This window comes from Gymnogyps californianus, chromosome 2, assembly GCF_018139145.2.
Source record: "Gymnogyps californianus isolate 813 chromosome 2, ASM1813914v2, whole genome shotgun sequence".
In the NCBI taxonomy this organism is placed as follows: Eukaryota; Metazoa; Chordata; class Aves; order Accipitriformes; family Cathartidae; genus Gymnogyps; species Gymnogyps californianus.
The window spans coordinates 42,850,956-42,875,474 of NC_059472.1; the positions used below are offsets into that span (position 1 = coordinate 42,850,956).

Sequence of the window (24,519 nt, forward strand, 5' to 3'; positions counted from 1 at the left end):
TTCCCTTTTTTCCCTACTGTAAATCTTCATAATATATTCACCTTTTTACATATATATGTTTGTCTTCTTTCTGCAGTCGTCTTCCTTCATAATCAATGGGAAAGCTCACATAAGTATGCACACTGACACTGGGGACACGCATCGCTTAGATGGTGTATTTGTTGGCTTTTTTGAAGTGGGCCTGAGGAGATGAGCTTTGGAAACATACTATTCATGAATGGATTCATCTACTCTTTTGGGAAAACTGCTGCAGAATAAAATCTCCACGAGTAAGACTGTTTTATTTCTTATGAGTTCATGAGCTACCCTGTTGTAGACAGAAGCAGTTGTCCTGGAAAGGTTGGGTTGAAAATGCAATTTGAAGACAAAAGTTGAGGACGAGTTCGGGGGTTTGAAAACAAAAAACAAAAACGTTGTATTGTTCCGATAGCTGCTGCCAAGTACAATGACATACAAAAATTCATACTACCTGTGAGAACCATATTTATCACAAGAGTCATCTAGAAGAAAAGAGCAAAGACTAAGAACAGAGAATTAGGCATTTGAGGGCAAGTTGGAGTAAAGAAAACTGTGAGAGAATGAATACCCAAACAGTTGTTACTCGAAATCTTTTCTATAAAAAGAAGATTAGGGTGTTATAGCCCAGGATATAGAAAAGCCCTTTAGAGTTTCAGACAAAGGATTTAGCCTCCTGAACAGGCCCATTCAAAAACTGACACAGAATCTGGATTATACAGAAAAAATCCTTGTGAATTTGCAGGTGAATTATATTTCCACTGCAATGAGTATTCACAGAAGTCAATTGTATTGTTCACATATTTTTCTCTACAAGTTTTATTCTTAAAGAAAATTTAACATACATTCTTACAAAATAAAGAATAAAAAAAAAAGCTCAGGACAGTTCAGTTTTTTTGAAAAAAACAGGAATCAATCCCTCTTTCAGTCTGTACTGATACCTTATCCATTGTAGCAGTCTTGCTGTTCAGATTTCTCTAAGGTATTATCTTTAAGATATATTGTATATAACTATTATCTATATCACCAAAACATTAATCTATAAAATTTCCTACGTTACTCCTTAAAGCCAAATAAGCCCTACTATCCTGTCATTATTATTTTCAGATTTATTTTGTGAAGTCTGAGCTAGCAGTTTGATCAGTTCTTGATGAACATGACATTGGGCACACAGATTCTCTTCCACAATGGAGAAAGAAAATACAGGAATACAGAGGACATAATGACTAACAAAGATTTAGTTTGGTTTTCATACAAAAACCATTGTGTTTTCCAGAATCTTTAGAAGTGAAAAGAAAAGCAGATAAAATAAAGAGAGGCACATTTAAAGAATAAATGAAGCATATTGCAAGCAAATTTGTCTGAGAACAAACTAATCTGGGTTGGCTGGCAACAATGAAATACTCTCTCCTGCCCTCCCCAAAAGAAGATTCCTGTGTACTTTGCAATGATTTTATGATTCCCTTAAAACAAAAAGAAAATAATCTTCCAAACCTAAACTCAGAGCAAAGAGTAGGGTCTATAAAGTATCAGCTAGACATTTCCTTTTGATCTGAAATAGATATTTCCTTTTGTTCTGAAATTTTTTTCAGTTACTTTGTTTTTATGCCAATAACTGCTCCAGGAATTACTTTTCTAGGAAAAGCCCTTTAAACCTCAAAAAGCAAGAATATGTTTAAAAGCAATAAGTGGGTGGAAGAATTAGAAACATGAAAAAATAAAACTCTGCTTTGAACACTGACATTAATGTTCAGGAAAGTTGACAAGAAAAGGTCATGGTCTAAAGTAGGTACAAAGGCAAGATATCCTACAGAAATATTATCAGTTCTATCAGTCAAGCATATTTTAACAAAGCACTGATACCTCCCTGGCCTTAAAAGTCTGGAATATTAAAATAGAACTTTTAGAGTATATTTAGTCCAACTCATAATTACTTCATCGACTTAACTGTTTCACTGTTGCACAATGCTGATGATGCTTAAAAGCAACATGTTACCTATGGAGACAATCACCTTTTAGTTACAAGAGAAAATTATGTCTATATGGAATATAAAACATTAATATTTTTTATAATCTGTCCGTGAAAGTCTTTAGGTAAACATAAGTTTTAATAAAAAGACACACACAGATTCAGTTACATTTTTCCCCATTGTTTTACCTGCCCTCTAGCAAAAGTGATCAGGCTGTTTCTCGAGTTAAGCCATCGTTTCCCCGAGTCACTCTTTGCTCCTTGTATACAAAGATAAGCCTCACCAGTGGCATCTGCTTTCTTCAAGTCTCCCGTGTACAAATGGATTGCATATTCCACAACTGCAGAAAAAACACACATACAAAACCAAAAAGTCAGCAGGAGAAAATGCTCCTTGTCTTCTTGCCCAACACCTGCATTATGTACCAATCCCTGGTAGAAACCATTGCAAATTTCATCTGAATCCCATACTGTGCCACAGAACAAGGAGCACAGGTCTCTTCAGTCCTGGTAACATACAAAACCAAAACACATTCCTGCTGCATAACTCCCTGTTTGGCAATCTGCAGAATACAGATTTGTTCTGCTCTGACACCACTCCCAGAAAATCAGCACTACTGGCTGCTGCTTGGGGCACAGGATCTCCTATGTACTGCCCCCTTCCCCCTAAGGTAGGGAATCCCTTTCTAAGAAATACTTCATGTTTACATGCTCTTTGGAAAGTCTAAGTTCTTCTTTCTAAGTCAAGTTACTCATACTTCTTTGTTTTCCTTCCCTCTCTGTCTATTATTTTCTTCTTGAAATGAAATGGGAGCTTATGCTTATAAAGTGGCTTGGAAGAACGCTGGGACCTGATTATGTCAAGCTTTAAACTCATGTAATTATCTCCCAATGAATGAATGCATCAGGACTATCAAGCTTTCTCACTAGTCAGACCGTAATACTATTACAATGTTCTTGAGTTAAAACACGTTAATGTGAAACAGAAATAATGAATTAAAAATTCTTTCAACATCAGCTTTAATACATAAATAGAAAAACCTCTTCACATTTTGTATCAGTCTCCAAAGAACCTCCCATGTACTATATAATAACCCACAAATACAGATCAGCTAAGTGAAATTTGAGTTTAAGGGAAAGCATTCCTGATTTTCTCAGCTGTGGTCATGCTATAGAGATTAGAAGAGACACCTATGGCCACTATGTGGAGCTTCTGCTTCCTTGCCTCTTTCTGACACAATACACAGGGGAGTGATGTAGATGAGACTAGATTGCATTAATTCCGAAGAAACTTCATGGAAAACTCCTATGTTTATTTTTTAAATAACCTATTTTAGCCCCTGAGTTTATCATGAAAACAAGGAACAAGGAAACACTTCAAGAGAAGCAGGTCACATTCTCAATATTCATGGTTATTTGCATCATTTTAACAAGAAAGAGCCCAGGGAAAAATAAGAACGGTTTTTTGGGGTGTGGTTTTTTTTTCCTCCTAGTGGTGTAAATCTGCTTTTACTCAGATTACAGTAACAAATCTGTGCTTATTTGCATAATGTTGGTGCTGTCACTTTAGGAGTCTAACTTTGGTGGCTGTATTAGGAACGTTATCCTTATGTAGTCAGCAGGGAAAGGCAGGTGCTGTAGAAAACACGTGTGATGGGTTCCCATATATTCTAGGAATAGACACTAAAAGTTAGGAGTCTAAACTTAGATGGTCTGAATGTTCCTCTGCTTCCAACCACGAGCATCATTACTTTGGCCTAAGAAAAAAAGCTGTTATCTTGGAGCAACACGGGTTTGTAAAACACACCTTTCTAGTATTTTTCAGAATGAGGAAAACATTTTTATCCACTGTAAAATGCAAAGTCACATATGGGATGTGGGTAATAAGCAATGCACACGTACCAAGAATGTATTCAAGAATGCATATATTCTCTCTTCAACTTTTTTGTCACAAGCTTCAAGACTGATTTTTTTTTTTAAGGACTGAGCACCCTTAAAATCCAACATTTTGCAAGTATGGAGCTATCTTTGACTACTCCAAACTATTCAGCCCCAACTCGCACAACCTTCATCACTGGTGCAGTAAAGCAGACGTAGACAACATCTAGACTATGTGACAGTTACATGCTGGAGAAAGTCTTCCAGCCTCACTCTGTTGCTTGTCCCTACCTGGGACCTGGCTGGCTGTACAACGCCTGCTTTCCCAGGAAAAGCATGTGTGCAAAGAAGGGAAATGGTGCTTTAGACAGACATGAAACCAAAGGGAAGCTAAGAAGCACTTTCAGTCTCACAATTGACAATACAAGCCAGAGAGCACTGAAATACACATTATTCAAGTCTGAAATACATATTTCAGTCTAAAATACATCACAGGATACACAAATATCTAAGTATGCATCCTGGAAACATCTGATATTTTCAGTACAGTTTGCTTCTTGAATCAAATTTATTCCAAGATAGAAATGGCCCAATTTAACCAAACTGTACATCCTTTAAAAAGATATAATTATGAGAAATTTCTGCTAGGTTTGAGAATGATTGTTAGAACCCAGAAGCTAAGGCTGTCATTTATTTTCATGCGTAGATGATAGGAAAACAGGGAGAAAAAAAAAGTGTTCTGAGGATATTTATTTTTAAGCTTTTCTTACAGCTCTTTTCACAAGTTGGTGCTATTCATATTGAGTGTTATAATCAAAAGGCCTGAATTCAAATATTGTGACATCTTATATAGCTATTTCTTTATACATCTAAAATAAAAAGGTCACATAACTGGAACGAGGGTTCTAAAGGGTGGGTTTGCATACTGATTGAAAAATTAATATCTAAAAGGATTCATTAAATAATAAGGGCTGTATCAGTCCAGTAATAAAGGTGTGTTTATTGCGATAAACTTCTGAAATGTCTTTGTTTTTCTTCATCTTTTACTATGTGGGGATGATGTCTGAGAAAATCTGTTTTCTGAAAAGTAACTTTATTTCACTGCAGCACTATTTACTTCAGGGACTTCCCCTGTGATTTTTTTTTTTAATCATTTAAACAAAGAGTTGGGAAAGTACTTGTAATTGACAGCATCACTCATGTTTGATGATAAGAAGTAAACCAAGAGTTTTCCTAGACTGAGGCCCTAATGTATTTCATCCCTTTCTTCAAGGCAGTTAGATATGTACTGCCAGGTGAAAGAAAAAAGAGCTGCATTAGTCAGTGTGGCTACACAGACTTGCCCTTGCTGGAGATCCAGATGGTTGAAAGTACATGAGCTGTCCAGGTGCCTCTTTGGCATTTAGCCAATGGCATTTTTGCTTTTAGAGGAGTTAGGATATGAAGGTAAGATTCTGTGTTATTCATCTAAAGTGTTGCCTTGCCTGTATACCTTGGTCATATAAGCAGATTCATGGAAGTCAAAAGGCTACTTGTGTGAATAAGATCGGAAGAGTTTGGTCCACAGATCTGATCACTCATGTAAGGTAGATTAGAAATCACAGTGCTCACAATCATCTTTACTGCTTTGGTCCAGAATCTTTAATATACTTAATCAGAAGCTTAGCTTTAATCACACAAGTAGTATTCAAACGCAATACACACTGAAAATTAAAAACAAATCTAATGTTTTTGCTGAGTCAGTATTTTCAGCTGAATCTGCTGAATCTATTGATGCATAATTTAAAGCTTAATGTAGTCACAGCAAATATTTCCCATTAATTTTCAAAGGTTTTGGATCAGAGAAAGGACTTCCACTATATAAGTGAAATAAAAATATACAAAGTAACCCCTACAAAGGAAGGCATAACACAAAAGAGATGCTGGGAGATGGGGTAAAAGTTTTTAGGGAGAGTTTGGGACCATTCTGACTATCAGATGAACAACATACCCCAACAACAAAAATCTACTAAAATAAGGTGTTCTGTTCAACCTTGCCATTCTTTGTCTCTTCCCAATCCTATTTATAAAAGCTCTGTTTCAGATGTAAGCCAACACAGTGCAAAACTGAAAGTGATCACCTAATGCTTATTAAAAAGGGGGAAAAAAAAAAGAATTAAAGATAGGACAGAGGGTGTTGCTTTGAATTTGCCTTTTTTCATTGTTGTTGAATTTACTATGTACTATGTATTCAAATATCATTTATTGTGATAATTCACTAACATTTGCCCACAGAACTCTCAATAGCTTTTCAAGGGTGAACAGTTTAAATGGTACAATCACATCCTTTCTGTAAGTCAGAGGTATAGTTAAACCTTTTATACCATTGTGATTTTAGCTTTGTAATGAAATCAGGCAATGCAGGTAATTTTTCCAATTGGGGGGGAAACAGTAAGAAAAGCTGTGGGGGAGGAAATAAACTATCAAATGAACTCCTCCTGCTGGAGCTCTCAAGACCTTTTCTCTTACTGCTCTCCTCTGTAGCTTGTCAGGTTCTCCATGGAAAGATAAAATGGTAGGGATGAGAATGCAAATGGGGCAGGATAAGGTGCTGTATTTCAGAGGTGTTAGATATAGCTGACAGGACTTTTTTTTTCATAGGCTTCTGCAAAAATTCTACTCTACAAAATAGTAAAATAAATAGAAAAAGGCAATATGGGGAATGAGTATTCCAGAGGTTATTGTCATAATTCCATTGAATCAGTTTTGGTTTTAAATGAATGTTAGGCAACTAAGAATCAAAGGTGAGTAGAGCAGGCAGGGATATTTTCGAAATGTTCATTTGGTTCTATGGCAAAAAAATGTGGAAAACTAAATTTGATACCTAACCCTGCTAATTTATCACATAACAAGTCTCAAAAAATTAAAATCACCCTTTCTGTGAAATTAAAGGTTCAGGACAAGATCCTCAATTGAGGATTTGTGCAAAACCACACAGCTAATATGCTCAAGACAGTGGAGCAAATCAGTTTATGCCAGTTGAATATCTGATCTTATTAATCTAGTCAAAAGTACAGGGTTCATCTAACCTACACAACAGAGTGTGGTAGAAAGATGCTTGAGTGAGCAGGAATTTGAATCAGTAAAAGTAAGTGGAACAGCACGATTCACTTCACCAGCTCTACACCTGAGCCAGCCTGGTTCATGTGAGTTTGGTGCCATGCTTGAGCTAATAAACGTAATAAGTCAAAAGACTACATTAGCTGAAGCATCTCTAAACTACTTTAATTTGGAAGATAACATGAGACTTACCATGAACTTTAATGACAAAGGAATTATTTGATAAATATGAGCTTCTGGACTGAATTGTATCTGGAAGAGTTAAGTATCCTGTAGTGAGCAACTACTTCTCTATGCTCACACACATAGTGATGCACTACTACATAATAATGACCTATTGTGATTCACAAAGCAGTGGAAATGTTATACTTTATCTATTAACTTTAAAAACATAAATTTGGGTGATTTTTAATAAAGATCAATATGTTTGTCAATACAGATGTTTCTTACTACAGATATTAAACACTTAAACTCTTCATGTTCTTATGTTAACAGACTTGACTCGGGGAGGGAGGAGGAGCAGGATGTCAGAGACTGCAGAAAAAAACACTTTATTTGTGTCACAGGAGCCTAATGTCAACCAGAAGAGGCCAGTTCACAAACGGTATTAAAAATCCTTTAGTAAAGAGAAGGTAACATTGATCTTCAATAGTTACTTTGACAGCTACATATTGCAAAGTTCTTACTGTAGCTTCAAACAGCTCCTATTGCTATGTAACTCCTGGTGCATGCCTTCAACTGCAGTCACAAATAATGGCATTCTAAAAATCATCAAGAAATTATCTAGAAATCATCAAGAAATATGGAGTCTAACAGCAAGAATTTCTAAAATGTTGTTATTGTGTGCCATGACTTTGTGCCAGTGTGTTAATATGCACATCAATGTCCTGCACAGAATTATCACACAATTCATAAAATTCAAAGTCCAAAAAGGTGCATGATAAATAATTCAGCCCATGATAGAGAGAGACTAAAATAATGTGCTCACAAACACTAGGATGGACAGACTAAAGAAAAGAAATCCAAAAAATTACTTGCTTCTGTGATACTAGCTAATATCCAGAATACAAATTCAGCTCTGAGATAATCCCACAGAACCTAATGAAATTATGCAATAGAATCATTTGACCTTGTTTTTTTAATATAATTGTATCTGGGAAGTTACCTATAGTCTGGCCTTGGGCACTCACTTTTAAGAAGAAATATTTCTACAGATAGAAGAAAAAGCAATTTCAGAGATTCACGTTTATATTTTGCTTATTTTTTGTTCATTTTTTTGTTTTTAATTATTAAGAATAGATTGAATGATATCTGATAACTGTGGTGGGATTTACTGGGCATGAAAAATCTTCCTCATGCCCCACCAGATGAGGTGGGATATGCAGGAGACATGGACAGAGGATACATTAGAGCTCAGAAGGAGATGAAAAAACATGGAACAACTGTGTTTGTAGATGCAGGGGAAAATTGGGAGCGGCCACTGCTTTTAACAAAGGAATTGCAATTTTCCTGAAGATTACAGATTAGCATTTATATGTATTTTCACCTTGCTAAATCTCATGGAATCACTTAGTTTAGAACAGAAGTAATTATATTAGTATGGTCTTCATTACAACCAGGCAATTGAGATTACTGATAAAGGTTACTGTTTATCTGGATGCTTAGTTTTTAGCATTTACTTTGCTTCCTATAAAGTTATATACCTGTTGTTTGCTTTGTCTGGGAATAGCAATGATCAATATCTTTCAAAATTGTTCTTTTGTCTTTATTTGAATTTCTTGTATGAAGACGTTCATTAAAGACATCTCCGTAAATGGATGTCTCTTTCAAAGCAATAATGAGATCAAACACATAAAAATGAAATTTTTTTTTGTCTCTAGTAATTTTAGACTGAATTAGCATTGGGACTACAAAGAATAACGCTGATATTAACACTTCCAGTTGTAGATCACTGGACTCCACAAAATGGTTTGTGAGAAATTTCCTAGGTTAGTAGATACTACCCATCTATGGAATAATTTTTGTGGGAGAGTATATACACATCTTTTTCCAAGAAATTTTCCAAGAAAAACACCTTAACTTTCTAATATACCTCAAAACTGAACTGCTTTACAAATCAGGATAATGCTGTCTGACAGTATCTCCATTTGGTTCTTAGCATAATAGAGGCTTTGAGGGGTGTATTCTAGAAAATTTTTTTGTTTGAATTTCTGGACTTTTTATATGTAGTTAAACATTTAGCAATTTTGAATTCTGAAAATAATTACCAATACTTACAATTTTCCCCATTTTTTCATAAATAAATTGGGGAAATAGAGCTTTTTAACAAGGTCTAGATTTACTATATTCATGATTGTACACCCTACATATATTACATCCAACATCCAATGTTGTTTTGAATCTGATGATTCAAAACCCTAAAATCATAAGATTTTTTCCGTAAATGAATACAAGGCTACTAATTGTCTAAAATTATGCAAACCCACACAAACCCAGAGATTTAAAAGGTCTTCAGTGTTTTATTTGTTCAAGTTTCAACCTTAAATGGGATAAAATATTTAGGAAAATCTCCTTAGAGAATATTGTGCAAAAGTTCACATGGAATATTTTATTCCTTTTTCTGGGCCACTTCCATCTTTTTCTATTAGTTTCTATTTAAGCAGAACACTCTTTGTACTATAGCCTCTAGCAATAAACCTCTTAACTGACACTAAAAGCTTCAATATATGATCTTTACTATCCCCATCAATCCTCTTTATTCTAATGAGCTGGATAGATGGGAAGCCTGTTCTTAAATAGCTAGTGATCAAGTTATCAGTATGCAATTGGTTGTTCCTCTCCATATTCCTGGGGGTTGGGAGACATCACTTTATTATCTCTCTGGCATCATACAATTCACATGTGTTACTAACAGCAGAGAAACATGCAACTTAATATATATTTTTGTGGAATATTACTTGCTGTACTATAAATTTCTCATCAACATCAATAAAACACTAGTGCAATTGAAATTCTTGGATCTCTTTTTGCTGGCTGATTGTAACACATTTTAAAAATTCTATCTCTGTTTTGTAGGCAGTCTTTGCAATTCTTTCATTCTTAAAAAATTTACTATGTTTCTAGGTCACATACATTTCTTTGTGAATAGGAAGATTCAGGTAATATCACACAGTAGATGATATTTTGTACACATCTTCAGCTGACATAGCATTAATTTGAAGAGATAAATAATCAAGAGCTAAAACTGTAAGATCATCTAACATGAAAGAAACCAAATTCTATGTTTGGTGTCAGCAGTTATAACATCTGTCATAATCCTGATACCAATGATTTCTGTTTTCTCAGCTTTCTTTTGTGATAAATGCGTGTGCAAAACCAACATATTCATTAATATTGAAATCTTGTGGAAATCCTCACACAGTATTTCAGGCCCAAGAGAGATATACTGGTATTCCAGTGACAGATCCTGACCCCAGTAACAAAAAAGGACTTAGCTTACCAGGCAAAGGCTCCTGATCTGCATAGAGAGCTGGCAGTTCCACACATTTGTCTTCATTAGGGTTGAACCAGCAGTCAAAAGCTAAATACATCTCTTCCTTTGTGCCTGTGTGCTTCATATGCAGTAAATCTAAGTGCCATGGCTGTTTTAGCTCGCTATGTGGGCCAGTTACCTGAACTTTGTATATTGAGCCAATATCTGCCAGTTCATCCTACGTGAGGAGAAAGAGAAGATTAATGGATCTCATTCTAATTGTGCCAGATCAAAGGTAGTTGACAGCTGTATGCAACAGTTGAACAAACTTCAGTAGTTAAAGAATTGGGGCAGATTTATAACTGCTACTGTTTTTCCCCTTTCTAATCAATACAAAATTGATTTACTAATGTGAATGAGGAGATGGAATGCTTGAGGTTTGATATCGGGGAATGAGTGATGGCAGTCACTGCTGAAATTTGTACACAGAACAAGGCACAGTGTTCATGTGTATTACACTGATTCAGTAGACTATTTGCAGGCACAGAAGCTTTAGTCAATTTTTAAAATTTTGAACACTATTAGAAATATTTCTTACAACTTGTAATATAAAAATGGTGCAATTAACTATAAATTTGAAGGAGAATCAATCCGATTCTGAGGCAACATCGAAGAGATCGTCCATCTTCACCCTACGTCATGTTTTCATATAGAAGCCGTCCATTAAAATCTTCCTCTTCTTGCATTCATGCTTGAGAAAAAATCTTCTAGTTCTACTGGGGATAGTACAGCATCGCTATGACATACCATTGCTTGAGCAAGTGAAAGTAGAGGAGGCCTTAGATAACTATAATTTTTGTTTTTAAACCAGTACTTTATCCTTGTAAGGGAAAAAGAAGGGAGAAAACAGAAGTTGTCTTTTCCTATTCCCTACTCTTTCCCCTGCTCTTTCATTTCAAATACTGCCCAGCTAGGAGAAGTGCATGTGACCTGACTTCAGCCTTTCCTCTGACAAGGTACTTCCAGTTTCACACTATTTCTTTATATTTACCATAGGCTCTTGGAAATAACTTAGGAAAACCTTCTGGGTGCTCCTCTTTTTGGATCATGTTTATGGCCTAGTCTAGTCTGCTTATTTCCTCTTTCATTAAAGAAAAGAGGAACATCAAAAAACAGCCAATTATTTCTTTAGCTCAATCATTAAGTTCAATTAACCTGACTAATAGAAAGAAGAACCAGGAAACAGTTTCTTCATTCACAGCTCCAAGGCTGCTTTCTGATGAACCCCAAAATGAAAAGTAATGTATTTTCACTCACTTTTCAGGCTTTTTGCCAGGGGTCTCTTCACCCCTTTTTTTTTTTTTCCTGATTTTCTCTTGCTACCTGCTTCCACGGTTCCAGCAGTCAATCCTGAAGAAACATCTTTAAGGATGTGGCTTCATGGACATATTTCTCTGATGCAAAGCTGGCTTGTGAAGTTCCTACTTCCCTGTCTGCCCACTTGCTCCCATTCCCTCAGTCCTATCTTGTATTTGTTTCTGCAGCTGCAGGATGAACTGATCAAGGTTAAAACTAAGGCTGAGGAACCAATCAAGGTTAAAACTTCCAGTTTTCTCACAGGATCAACCATTTCCTCAAAACCCACAAAGGACAACAGAAGGATGGAACAAGCAGTACAAGAACAGGACAAGTAGTAGTCACACTTCCCTTGAATATTGTCCTAGCTTTCAGCACTTTGTGGCTCAGGGATTTCCTGAGCCAGAGGAGGTGTCTGCAGTGTTTACCTTCAGGTCAGTTCCAAATTCTACGGAACTGGTCTTTCATGGAGAGCAAAACCAGAAAAGCCTAAGAGTAACACAGCGTTGGCACTGGGAAGGAATTATAGCTACAAGAGGGAAGTAAGAGCATTGGGGAAAGAAGCAGGCTACAATTCAATGAAAGTGGACCTCAGACGCTTGTTAATATTTCAGTTAATGGGTAATAGGAGGAAGTGAAGACAAACGATGGAAGGGCAGAAGAACTGAATAAAGAAAGAGAAAAGTTGTGGGTAAAAAGGAGCTGATCAAGAGGAAAAAGCAAGTGAAAATGACAGGCAAAAAAAGAGAGAAACCATGCAAGAAAAGGCAGTTAGCCTGGAGAAACTTGGTGGCAGGGATGAATAAATTACTTGAAAGAGAAAAATTAACTTTCTGTAAGTTTCATCTCATTTGTGATTCTTCCTTCTCTATCATTGGCCCCAAAAGCTCTATAGGATCCCATGGCATATTGTATGTTTACAAATTACTTTTGTGAGATCGACAAAACATGTAAATCAGTACCTGCAGTGTGGTATATACTGTGATATGCACCAAGGGACCAATTTGCTCACTTAAGCATTCTCAGTATGAGACATTGGGACAATCTGCTCATTCAAAAACCATTGTTCAAGTGACAGTGTTACCACCTATAAACAAAAATGATGACCTGTGCCAAACTACACAGAGGACTTAAAAATCAATTTGGTAGTTTAGTTTAAAGAAATAATTTATCTCAGAATTAAGTGGGTTATCAGCTACATGATTCTTAGGCTTTTCTTTCAATAGAGAAAGGTTGAAGTACTTTGATCTGAATTGCTTTTTCTGTAACTTGAAGTGGCAACTTTTTGCGATTCAGGTTGCCATAGAAGATAAAAGAGAGGCATATTGGATCCTCTTTGTTGCTCAAGTCAGATCCAGTGATGTCCATTATCCAGAGACCTGATGACTTCATGTTGATTTCAGGCAGTTTAGGACTAGAAGTCAATCTTCTACCTTTAAAAATTATGAAAGAGAAAGAGGAAAGATGACAACATGAGAGAACGGCATAATATAGCAGCACCGTAGCCTTTACGGTACACAAACAAAGCTCTATTGGCAGGTTATGTTGTATCTATAGCAACAGTTCACTAAGAATAACACATCAATACCTTTATTATATTTTTTTGCTAAGAATTTAACAGCTTAATGTTCTTTCTGTGTTTAAAATTTAGTTTCAGAGCTATTTTCTTGATGCTAAGGTATTTTCCTTGTCATGTTTGGAAGTAATTGCTAAGAGAACATTCAATCACCTTTTAGAGGTCTAATTAATTGTTCTTAAAAAAGCAATCAATGTTACTAAACCCAATTTATCGTTTAGAAGCACCAGCCATCTGTAGCATGTAGGCACCTAATGCAAAATGAATAATACTAATGAACTCTACTTGTAACTAGGTCTTACCTAGCAATATAATATGTGCTGTAATAGTGCGAGACTGACAGGTAAACCTATAATAAACACACAAAAATATTTGCCAGATCCTCAGAAGATCAATATTACTATCTCCCTCTCTTTTTCTTCATTAATTGCTGTTATCCTTCGTTTTCATTCTGTAACCATTCTATGGGAAATGAAAATGATTTAATGGAAAGGAACAGCTCAGTAAAATGTACTTTCTACAACTCAGAAAAAACACACAACTGAATACCTGCGTATCTATCATGGACACCTTATGTTTTTAAGCTGTGTTACTCCCTCTGGACAAACTTTAGTAGCTCATTTACTTTACATGGAATGGTTTTCACAGGATTGAAGGAAGGAATCTTTTCTACTAGTTCTAAATGACTAAAGGTCCTGCTGTAAGTGTTCTTTTGCTAAATACATCCAGGTTTAGATTTGCACTAATTGTGGCATAGTAGGCTTAAACTGAGCAGAAACTGAGCATACCAGAACTGTTGCTTTGTGCTGTGGAATAACACCACAGGTAAAGACTAGGCTCATTTCACTAAAGTAACTTTTCCCTGGATTTCAAATGAGATCCTAAGCTAGCTGAAAAGTGGTGCATAAAACTGAAGCTATTTATCCCCATGAGGCACACTTCCCAAACCCTAATCAGCTTTAAATCTTTCATTGCAATGTGCTATATTTAATTTGGAAGGCAAGTGTTCCATACACAACACATTGACAAGATGGAATTTTATTAACTTTGACCTTACCAGATGTGGTTTTGCTATAAGAGTAAGATCAAACTGAAAATTCACATTTTCAATAAAAGGAAGATATGATAGAGGTCTGAAAGAGCTGTAGCCAAATTTAAAAAAAAATTTAAACAAGCAGGCCAGTTTCGCAGAAGAGCTTACCAACTGTCACAATCTCACAAACAGTCTCACATAATCCCAGATGAGTATCAAGCCAGTTCCACAATGGGAAGACCCATTCTTTGTCTGAGTCTTGTGATTCCTTGACTGTTACCATCTTGAGGTACATCCCAGCCCCGTAGCCTTCTCCATCATGTCCTATGACCACTTTTTGCAAATGACTCAGAGAAACAGCTTTCACCAAAAATGAATCCACCTGCAAAAAAGGGAAATACTTCAAAAAACAGAGTTTGGACCCGAATATGCTTGAACTTCAGGGAAAATGTAGTCCTGGATTAAGCTGAGGATTTAAAATTTGTGTCTGGTTTTTTGTAATATTTAACATAACATCTCCCCTCTGAATCTAAGAAAGCACACACTGATTATACCTAACATTGAATCCCACATTCATCATTAATGATGCGTTGTAACTTCATTTGATCTTTGGACAATATGGATCATTTCATCAATCATTTCATATTACATTAAAATGCATATATCTCAACCTTCTGACAGTCAAACAGTTATGACAAGATTTTGGTTCTAATCAAATTTCTATCTTTCAGGATACTTCTAGTTTCTAAAATTTATCATACAAACCTAGATATATATTAATAGTCCTAAAAAAAAGTTAGAAATCTAAAAAGAGTGTGTTCACTCCAAGATAGCTTCTAAATTCTTCTCCAATAGTCAGAAAAGCCTGTCTTTTTGTTTTTCTTACAAAATGAAAATAATTGTGGAAACAGTAAACAGAGAAAAGAGTAAGCAATAGGAGGGAAGAAGTTAAGATGAAGGTGGAGAACAATTTGAGCAGAAGACAAGAGATGGGAAGGGAAGCAGAATGGAGAAGGCAGAGTAAGACAAAAGAGAAATAAACACAAGCATCAGTGGATGAGAGAATAGGGACAACAAAAACAAGAAGACAAGGAAAAATGTGAAATGCAAAGAAAGAAATTATATGCGCCACTAAATTCTTGCTTGTTTTGTAAGAAAGCCAGGTGTTCTGTATATGGCCCAGCCTAGGGCCAGATGGACCTGATGGTAGCTGATAAAGGTCAACGAAGTTATTAACAACTGGAGTTTAAACAGCAATGCCTAGAATTATAATTAACACCATCATTCCAACAAAACATTAATTCAATAGTAGGAACTTACTAAACCAGATGTCAGGGCAATTAAAAAAGAAGATATTAGCAAACTGATCTCTAAAAAATGTAGTACTTGCCAAAGTCCTATGTGTTGTCCCTGGTACTTTTTAAATGAAAATATTGGAGAAGTAGATTTTCTGCTACTAATATTAAAAGTACTTTTATATGGCAAAAATATTGATTTTTTTTTCTAACAATAGTCAGGACCCAACAGCAGACTGTAAGCAGAAATCATTAACTTTTTTAATTAAGACATTTTAGCAAATAAATCTGTGCATGAAGGTAAATTAAAATAATGATTGTAGAGTGCTATCTGCTGTATGTAGGCATAGCCCTGAGATATACACAGAAATGAAATTTAGAAATTCTCTCAGCTTGTTACTGATTCCACTTTTACCCTACCAAGTGCTGTAGTAATTGTATAATGAAATAATTTCACAGAAATCTAAGACTCTCCTTGACAATGTACATCTTGGTAGTGAGCTTTTTCAAACTTCAGTGTTCAGTGAGTGAACCTCTCATAGGAAAGTCTAATACACAAGAGAAGAATTTTATTGTTATTGGTCATCTAGAAACACTGGTTTTATGTGCATTCTCTTCTCTAAGTGGAATTCTTATCTCTTATCTAAACTTACTGACTAGGCATTGAGTTAGTGTTTCATGTGGGATTGTGGTGACAGAAACATCATTGATTGCAAAAGTCTCACAGTAATTTCTATAATTGATTTCGAATCACTGATTTTTAATTCTTAAAAAAGGACAGGTCTAATAGGACCTGTGCTGTCCTATATTTGGAACAGAAGAAGTAAGAAGCATGATCACAGAGGTTCTCCCCAGTAATCTACTTTTTATGTGATCATGTGGAGCCTTTATTATCATGTGGGGATGTTCTTGCACAGGAAGGAAACAACACTGGCATTGGAAGATAAATTCTGTTTCCAAATTCTTGCCCATCTGTAGCAAGATGTATTCTGAGCAGGCATTAAGTGACATTTAATGCAGTGCTAACCCCTGCACATGTAAGACAGCATTTTTGTGCCATTACCTTATTCCTTTGAAATTTTCTTCCTTTTGCTAAAGATGTATGAAGTTTCCTCACACCTGTGTCCCCTCTTTTGCCGTAGAGAGTGATATAAACATTTGCAAAAGTTTCTGCTCCCCAGCAGTCACCAATATGTACGGAGACAACATACTTATAGACTGTACAAAAAGAAAAAAAAGTTTAAATAAAGCTGATTAAGTACAAGGTGTACTTAAAAGAAAACAGCAACACAGAGTATTTAGTAAGACTACTGCTTGTTTTTATCTCTGCAGCTACCAAAAAATCTGCTACACAGTGATTGAAATAGTCAGGTTACTCTTTATGCATCTGATCTCTTCATGCTAAGCTCAATGAAGACTTTCCATTAATTTCCTTAGATATTCGAAGGAAATTGAACTTGGACAATTTAGACTTATGCAGCTTAGAGCTACTAAACTCTAGACAAATTCTGCCCAATTCTATCTTACTGTGCAAGATTGGGAAAATAAGAACTCATGTGAGTTTTTTCAGGGACTGTTAGAAACTGAATTATCTTTGCAGTAGATAATAACTATCACAGGTCAAAGTATAAGATGCTATGTAAAGCAAATTAGAATAGCAGAGACAGATGTAGCATAACATATGGATGCATGACATGAGATATAAGTATAAAAATTTACAAAATGCACTTACTAATTTAAGGTGCATGACAGGAACGACAAACTTTTTGCCTCTATAGTGCTCCTGTATAAATGCACTTCTACACAGTCAGATTGGATTTCCTTCTGAGGAAGATCATTAAATTGCATATATGTTCATACTCATACAAAAAGAATAACCAAAGTTTTTCAAATGTCATTTTTCATGTACAGTCCTGCTGAGTTAACATTTAACTAACGTAATGCTATAGTTTCTTCTAAGGTCATGAATAAATTTGAGGTATTCAGGGACCAGAACTTCTGGAACTTTAGTTTAGAAAAGCAGTCATGTCTCTAATTACTTTTATCTCATGTGTAACTGCTAACTTTTCTGAACAAATGCGGTAGTTCTATAGGTCTTCACATTCCGAGTGCATCTCTGAATATACTCTAAAACTCTCAGCATGTCAAAAAACAGTCCTTAGGGAAAAACAAATGAAAAACTTTTTTGTACAATGAGGCTTACTTCTGATACTTGTGTTAGTAACTAAAGCTATTATAAGCTAAGTAATTCAATAGTAAATCTACCACAAATCGTTTCATGAACATGTGCTTTATCTTTAAAAAGTACAATTATATTGTTCAGTTTTGCACACTTAGAATCATACAGAATATTTAGCAACTGTGAAACCCAATATGCGACTTAACTGGAAAATTAAAATTTCTTAAGTGGTCAGCATTTTTGCAGTGCCTATATGAAGACAGTTGCAGTAGAGCCACTGAAGACATCAAATCCAGACAAAGTGCTATATTATATCTGTGGCATTGATTTCTTTTCAAGAGGTTAGTTTACATTGTTTATATCTTCTCAGTGTTTTTACCTGGTAAAGTTTTCTGGTCCTCATTGACTGCAGGGAATTCTTTCACCAGCTCCTTGTCTTCTCTGTTATGAGAGAGCCAGCAGTTACAGTCAAAGTTCAGTTCTTGTTTTGTATGTAGCTCTTCTAAGCGAAAAGACTTCAAATGCCAACCCTCAAAGCCTGGCACATCATCACAGCTGACCCGAATCTTGTATACATCTCCCAGATCTCCGGTCCCAACCTGCAACAAAGATCACGAGGAAGAGCTTACTTTCAGGGCTGATTCACTTACAGAGATTTTCCCAAATCTCTGTGTAGAATTCCTAAACTTAACATTAACCAATGGAAAAGCTAAATTGGAGGCTGGGATAAGTGGGATGAGAGAATCAATCCTTCTCTTTTTCATGGTATGATCATGGGTGAGATTGTCTCCCTTATTTTCCTCTGCTTCCTTATTAGTATTGTAAGCATGATACTCTACCATTAGGGTGAGTCAAGGTTAAAATTAGTAACGTCTGTGCATTTAAGCTCTTTAGACAAAAGGTAACATGTAAAGCTTTGACCCTACTGGATAAAGAGAGCATTAACTTACAATTAAAGGTTCTGGTATCAGCAGTCAAGTGAGGTATTAAAATTAATGATAATTACTATGAGCCTAGAAAGTTTTAACTAAATTCTCATTTGCAAAATGAATGGATTTAGAACATGAAATTACTTTATAACCAATTCTTTGGAAAAGAGAAGGGATATTTCTGCATAAAAGTAAATCATGAATGTTACAGAAATAACTCTGTAGAACAGCACATCCCTGTTCCCATACTACATATGGGAAATTCAATATCTGGTTGCTGATTGTGGGCTTCTGTGAGATCTGGTTAAACCATCCAGCCTAGGGCTCTGGGAACTGGGATGATCAAACTGCATCAAGTGCTAATGATCTGCATGACATTAACCACTGCATGATAAGTCTTCTGAACACCAGGAAGCGGAGTGCCGCAGCCTTTCACTGGGAAACTGCGAGAAAGACAGGGTGGGAAGTGATTTTCGAGTGAAACAAGACAGAACTATCATTTTAAAAAGGTAATAATTATTTTTAAGAAGGAACAAAACAGAAAATGTTGCCAATGGCCTTGTTCTTCTCTCATATTGCATTTTTTTTTTTTCCAGACCAGTCACAACATAAGCTTTTGTGACTGTTGCCGGGAAATAAATCCTTTGTGCACCCAGAAACATCACAGTAAGAAACTGAAGTTAGTCTTAGACAATCATGCTCTGGGACCAGCAGCATCACCAGCAGAGTGGCTCCTAAGACAGAGTACAGAGCTCCTAATAGATTAATTTATTCTGCTTCTCAACAGAGCTCTGAACTCGACAGCCCTTCACTGCTGACCTAGCTTGCTTAAAGCTAGTTCATGTGCCTTTGCACAGTGGACACGAACATGTAGAGAAGTATCAGCTACCTTGTTCTTATTAGGGAGGAACCGTATAAAAAGCGTGGTTTTGTCATTTTGGGAGAGAGTTGGCCACCCTCATTAATAACTGTTATGCAAATAACAAATAGTAGAACATCAGAGTATGAAGACAAACAGTTAATTGAAAATAAAGCAACCTGCCAAAATAATTTTACAGGAGCTTGAACTCTTTATGATGTAGAACTTATGAAAAGAGGCCTATGGTAGGAAGGAATCACACTTGATAACTTAAAAGATCCCTTCCAGTATGAATTTCTTTAGGTAAGTGTTATAAGGGGTTGCCATGCCACTCCTACAGAATTTCAAGATTCAAGGCATTGTTCTTTAAGGACCAGGGAAGAAATCCTTCGCGCTGTCTATATAAGAGCCCCGAGGCTGCAGGGAATCCCTCAGCTCCTGAACTGTAACTCCACAGTACCCACAACAGCCACACAGCAGTAGCTTTACGCAGACAAAGAGGGCACAAGACTTGTCCTCTCTCTAAGCCTAGCCTGCCCTGCCTGTATGCCATCATGCATACAGAACTTAAGGCTGTCCCAGACAACGATGCACATGTGAGGGGGGTTATGCCTCTTGGAGCTACCGCATCCTTACAGATTCCTGACTTGGTCTCCACTGTTGCACCATGAAAAGGGAAATATGTGGGCAGAATTGCATGTCAAGAGTTTTTCATTCATGCTGTGTATGCTGCAAAGGATATTGTTAAATATGGTGGATTAAGTGGTCTAATTCCTCCTAAAATATGCATTCATCTCTTGTTAATGGGAATTACTTGGGTTCATTGAGAGGAGAGCACACAGGTTCTTCACCCATCTAAACTACAGTTCCTTCACAGGCAACAAAATCATTGCTTCTTCTCTTTCAGTACCAGACTACTGACTTGTAAAATTACTGCCTGCAGATTTTCTTTCTTGTAGATGGACCTCATGACTGTATCACGCAGCTACTCTAAATGCCATGCACAACTTATTCCATAAAGCTCTTTGGAGTTGCAACATTACAGAACTTGGTTATTTCTATATGACAGGGCAAGCTGTACCTCACATTTTACTTTGTCTTCTGCTATCCAAATCTGCGATTCTCTGGGCTTCTAAATTGTCATAAATACATGTGTTATAATCCTTGTAGGAAATGCACAGATGAGATATATAGGAAAATAATTTCAGAATACAGGATAGACTATTTAAAAGCCACTATTTTCCCTTTTGTTTCTAGAATCACAATTTCAATTAATTCCATGACTGCCTTTGAACCAGCAAGCACTAGTAATCATACTGTCTATGATCCATGGAATTAAACACCAACTATTTTCAATTGAGTGTATTAGATATTTCCCCCGTTTTCATGGGTTTGGGTTTTTTCCCCCACAGTTCCAGCCATTATTAGCCTTTCTGTTCAGGTCCATCATTGTAACAGAGCATTGCCATTACATCATTCTTGTAATCCTTTTCTGAGCAATTTAATACGATCAGTTTCCCTTTGGAATACGATATCCTATCTTTGATCCCATAATTGGCTTTTCCCTGCATTGATGCCTATTAATTGACGTAACATGACCTTCAAAGCAGAGACAGACAAATAATCCATCACAAAGTATATATTCAGTGAATATCCTGGTTTTAAGTTTGCAGAATGTTTGCAAGAGGACACTTTACCTTGTTTTTTATTCATTATTACAATTTCCTAATCAATTTTTCCACTTTTATTTCTTCTGAACAGTTTTATGTAATATTCAGTACTTGAAATCTTAGCTGAGTTTGATGTGATTTGTCATATACTAAACAACACAATATTTTTTCCATTACATGATTGAAGGAGCATAGCTCTTATAATCAAGAGGATGTTCTGACAAAGCCACTGGGGTTTTGAAGCTCTTAGAGACAGGTAAATGGTGATGATGATTAGAGAATTTCATAATATTTTAAATCTTTCCCTTTTTGACTCACACAGGGCTTCTCCAAAGACATCATGCCTAATGTAATTAAAACTTCGTAAAATTTACTGTTTGGGAGCACATTTAAATTAAATTCTTTATTACTTCCCTGTTTAAAAAAAAAAAAAAGGTGCCTAAATGATTCTAGTTAAAAGGGTGTGGTCAATGCGTCCTAAAATTCAGCTGAACAGCTTTCTGTCAGGGACCCCAGAAATCCTGCTGCTTGTTGTTTGGAGCATCATCTCATACTGTGGAAAACATATGGAGCATTGCATTACGTGATTTCAAGTTTTCTGTCATCCTCATAGTCCTTAACCCAAAATACATTCCATATTTGTTGTGTATTTACGAACAGTCCTACTTGCAGAGCTCTGTTGCTCATTTCATACTACCTGTGCTAGTGCTTTGGAGAGTAGTTTTAGGGATCCCAATCCCACCATCTCTCAGTCGATGAATCTTTGCATTTTATGATTCTCTGGATAATTCAATGTGCACGATACACTAGGACTCTCCAAAGGCATGCTCTGATAAGCTTACTCTGTAAGCAACCAAGAAACACTGACGACTAGGAGAAAGATATATATACTTTACAAATTTACTCATTCCACGTGAGATCAGCAATTGATTTCTGTCATCACCGGAATATCACGGAAAAAAATTCTGCTACTGCACTGTCAGTTTACTTTCATTTTCTCAGTTATTTTTCAATGTGTTTGTTCGTTGGAGATGGCATGGTTTCTTGCCATGATACCTTCAATGCTAGAACTCCCAGCAGATTCAATAACATTGACACATTCACCTATTTCTCAATTTACTTATTAGAACTAAGGTGTTCTAATTAAATTTATTCTTATTTAAGCAGCTCACCCACTGTACTACAGATGCCTGAGACCACTGAAACCCAACAACTGTACCTGATAGCATGCTGCTATTTTATCTCTTCTAACAATTTATTCTTTATGCCTGCTACGTGCAGTTAAACTACACCTGTTCTTTCATAGGAGTTGGTTAGAAATATTTTGGATCAAATAATCATTCTGAATACGATACACATCTGTGCGTATATTTGTGTGAGAGCACCTGGAAAAACAGGAATTTAGATGCCTTCCTGTCCTCAGTGTGCAATAAGTGTATCTCTGAGATCAAAATTAACTGTTTCAAAACAATGTGAGCTGCTTATAGCACATAACCTGTTGTTCTTTTTACTGCACTATATTACTAAGGACATTTGTCTAGGACCAGGATCTTGGGGAGGTTTAAAAGTTCATTTACTCCTGCTTGTTGGAAAGCTGAATTCACAGCTTGTCCTGCTTGTGATACCATGCTCTTGCCTCCAGCCTGCTGCTACAGTGGGAGAACATGAGGAAAGCTTCTGCATTCTTCTGAATAGCTTTAATAAGAACAAAGAAAGAAAGAGTAAAAAGAAACTGGGTTTATTAGCTGAACCACCTAGAGAAGACATGAAGATATTTATGGAGATACCTGTGAATCCCCAAATGCTCTTTTATATCAGACCCACTATTCTGATTTCCTTAGAATGCCACAAAAACTGCAAAAAACTGTAAGCGATGTGGCAAAGAGACAAAATTTCATGCACGGCAAACAACACTCAAATAGTATTAACTTCTTCATACAAAGCAACAAAAACAAGGACACAAATAGCTAAGGGGAAAATATAGGTGCTAACTCAAAGCCAATCCAAAGTATGAACAAGCATTTAGAAAGCCATTCAGGTGGAAGCCCAGTACAAGGGACGTGGTACTTTGGTACTTAGGATAGTAGACTATGAGGGACAACCATGACTGACACATAATACTGATTTCTCCTAGCATGGTACCCAGTCATTGAAATGAGGCAATCTTAACAAGGAATACATGCCATTGGGGAAATTACCAACAAGTTGGATGTAGCAGAGGTCTGCTTTATGCAATGATGCTTGCCAAAATTCAGCCAGCTGGTGTGGTTGCTCCATAGATAGATTCTGCCTCTATTGACCTCTTCAGTTTATGTTGATGGCTTAGGAAGCTCCTTTTGTTGCTCAGTGTGTTTCCCGTCTGTTTTCTGATAAACAGCAGCTTTCTTGTCTTTAAGAAGTGCTATTTATCTTTTCATTTACTCCCTGTAAAGTTCCTAAATTGCTTTAGCTTGTTATTTAAATTAAAAATTCAGCCTGGATCAGGTCATTATGATGAAGCTTTGACAACATTTTCTAAATGTAGTTTTGCCATTGTTTTCAGAATGTTTATTGCAGCCATTGGAAAGTATTTCTGAGCTTTATAACTGCCTTGAATTGCAAGCTATTTCTCTCATCTCACTGGCTAGAAGCTGTACTTCATGCCAATCAACAGAATTCGCGGTGACTTAGCCCAGAAAGCCAGGACAGAATTTGAACATTAAAAAGATGCCTCAGATGAATCCTTTCAAAGCAGCAGGATGTGTGTCAGGTGCACAGGTAGTCAGGACTGTGTTAGGGTTGATTTTAATACTGGCCATATATATGCTATTGCTTCAGGGTTCATCATACTTTGATATGCATGAATGCATTCTCCAGTGATTTATGATTATCCAGAAAAATCCTCTGCCTGCTGGCCTGAGACAGAACTATTTTTGGGGAGAGTGGATACTGCTTTACAAAGACTGAAATAAAGGAAAGAAAAGCCCACTTATGTCCCCTGGGAATACTGTCCAATCCTTCATCGTCTGCATTTGCAAATAATTGTATATTGCCTTTTGTATAAACTGCAATTCAGGAATCTTTAGAGAATTAGAAAAAATGCAAGACGAGCTGGTGAATGCAGTAAATTACACAAAAGGGACCATTTTTCTCCATGATACATACCCTTGAAGGCACTGAAAATTCAAAGAGAACACTGCAGCTGGCTGT

The 24,519-nt window shown here is 36.3% G+C and overlaps 1 protein-coding gene across 1 annotated transcript in view; it reads right to left on the reverse strand.

The window, feature by feature from the left end:
* The window catches only part of LOC127029911 (lipoxygenase homology domain-containing protein 1-like), a 143,059-nt gene that overhangs the window by 55,071 nt on the left and 63,469 nt on the right, over positions 1 to 24,519 (reverse strand). The window contains exons 18-23 of the mRNA XM_050915731.1: positions 18,252 to 18,471; positions 16,757 to 16,911; positions 14,567 to 14,780; positions 13,032 to 13,222; positions 10,461 to 10,671; positions 2,174 to 2,325 (exon numbers count right to left, since the gene is read on the reverse strand). Coding sequence (XP_050771688.1) covers positions 2,174 to 2,325; positions 10,461 to 10,671; positions 13,032 to 13,222; positions 14,567 to 14,780; positions 16,757 to 16,911; positions 18,252 to 18,471 — 1,143 coding nt within the window. The remainder of the gene's footprint in view (positions 1 to 2,173; positions 2,326 to 10,460; positions 10,672 to 13,031; positions 13,223 to 14,566; positions 14,781 to 16,756; positions 16,912 to 18,251; positions 18,472 to 24,519) is intronic.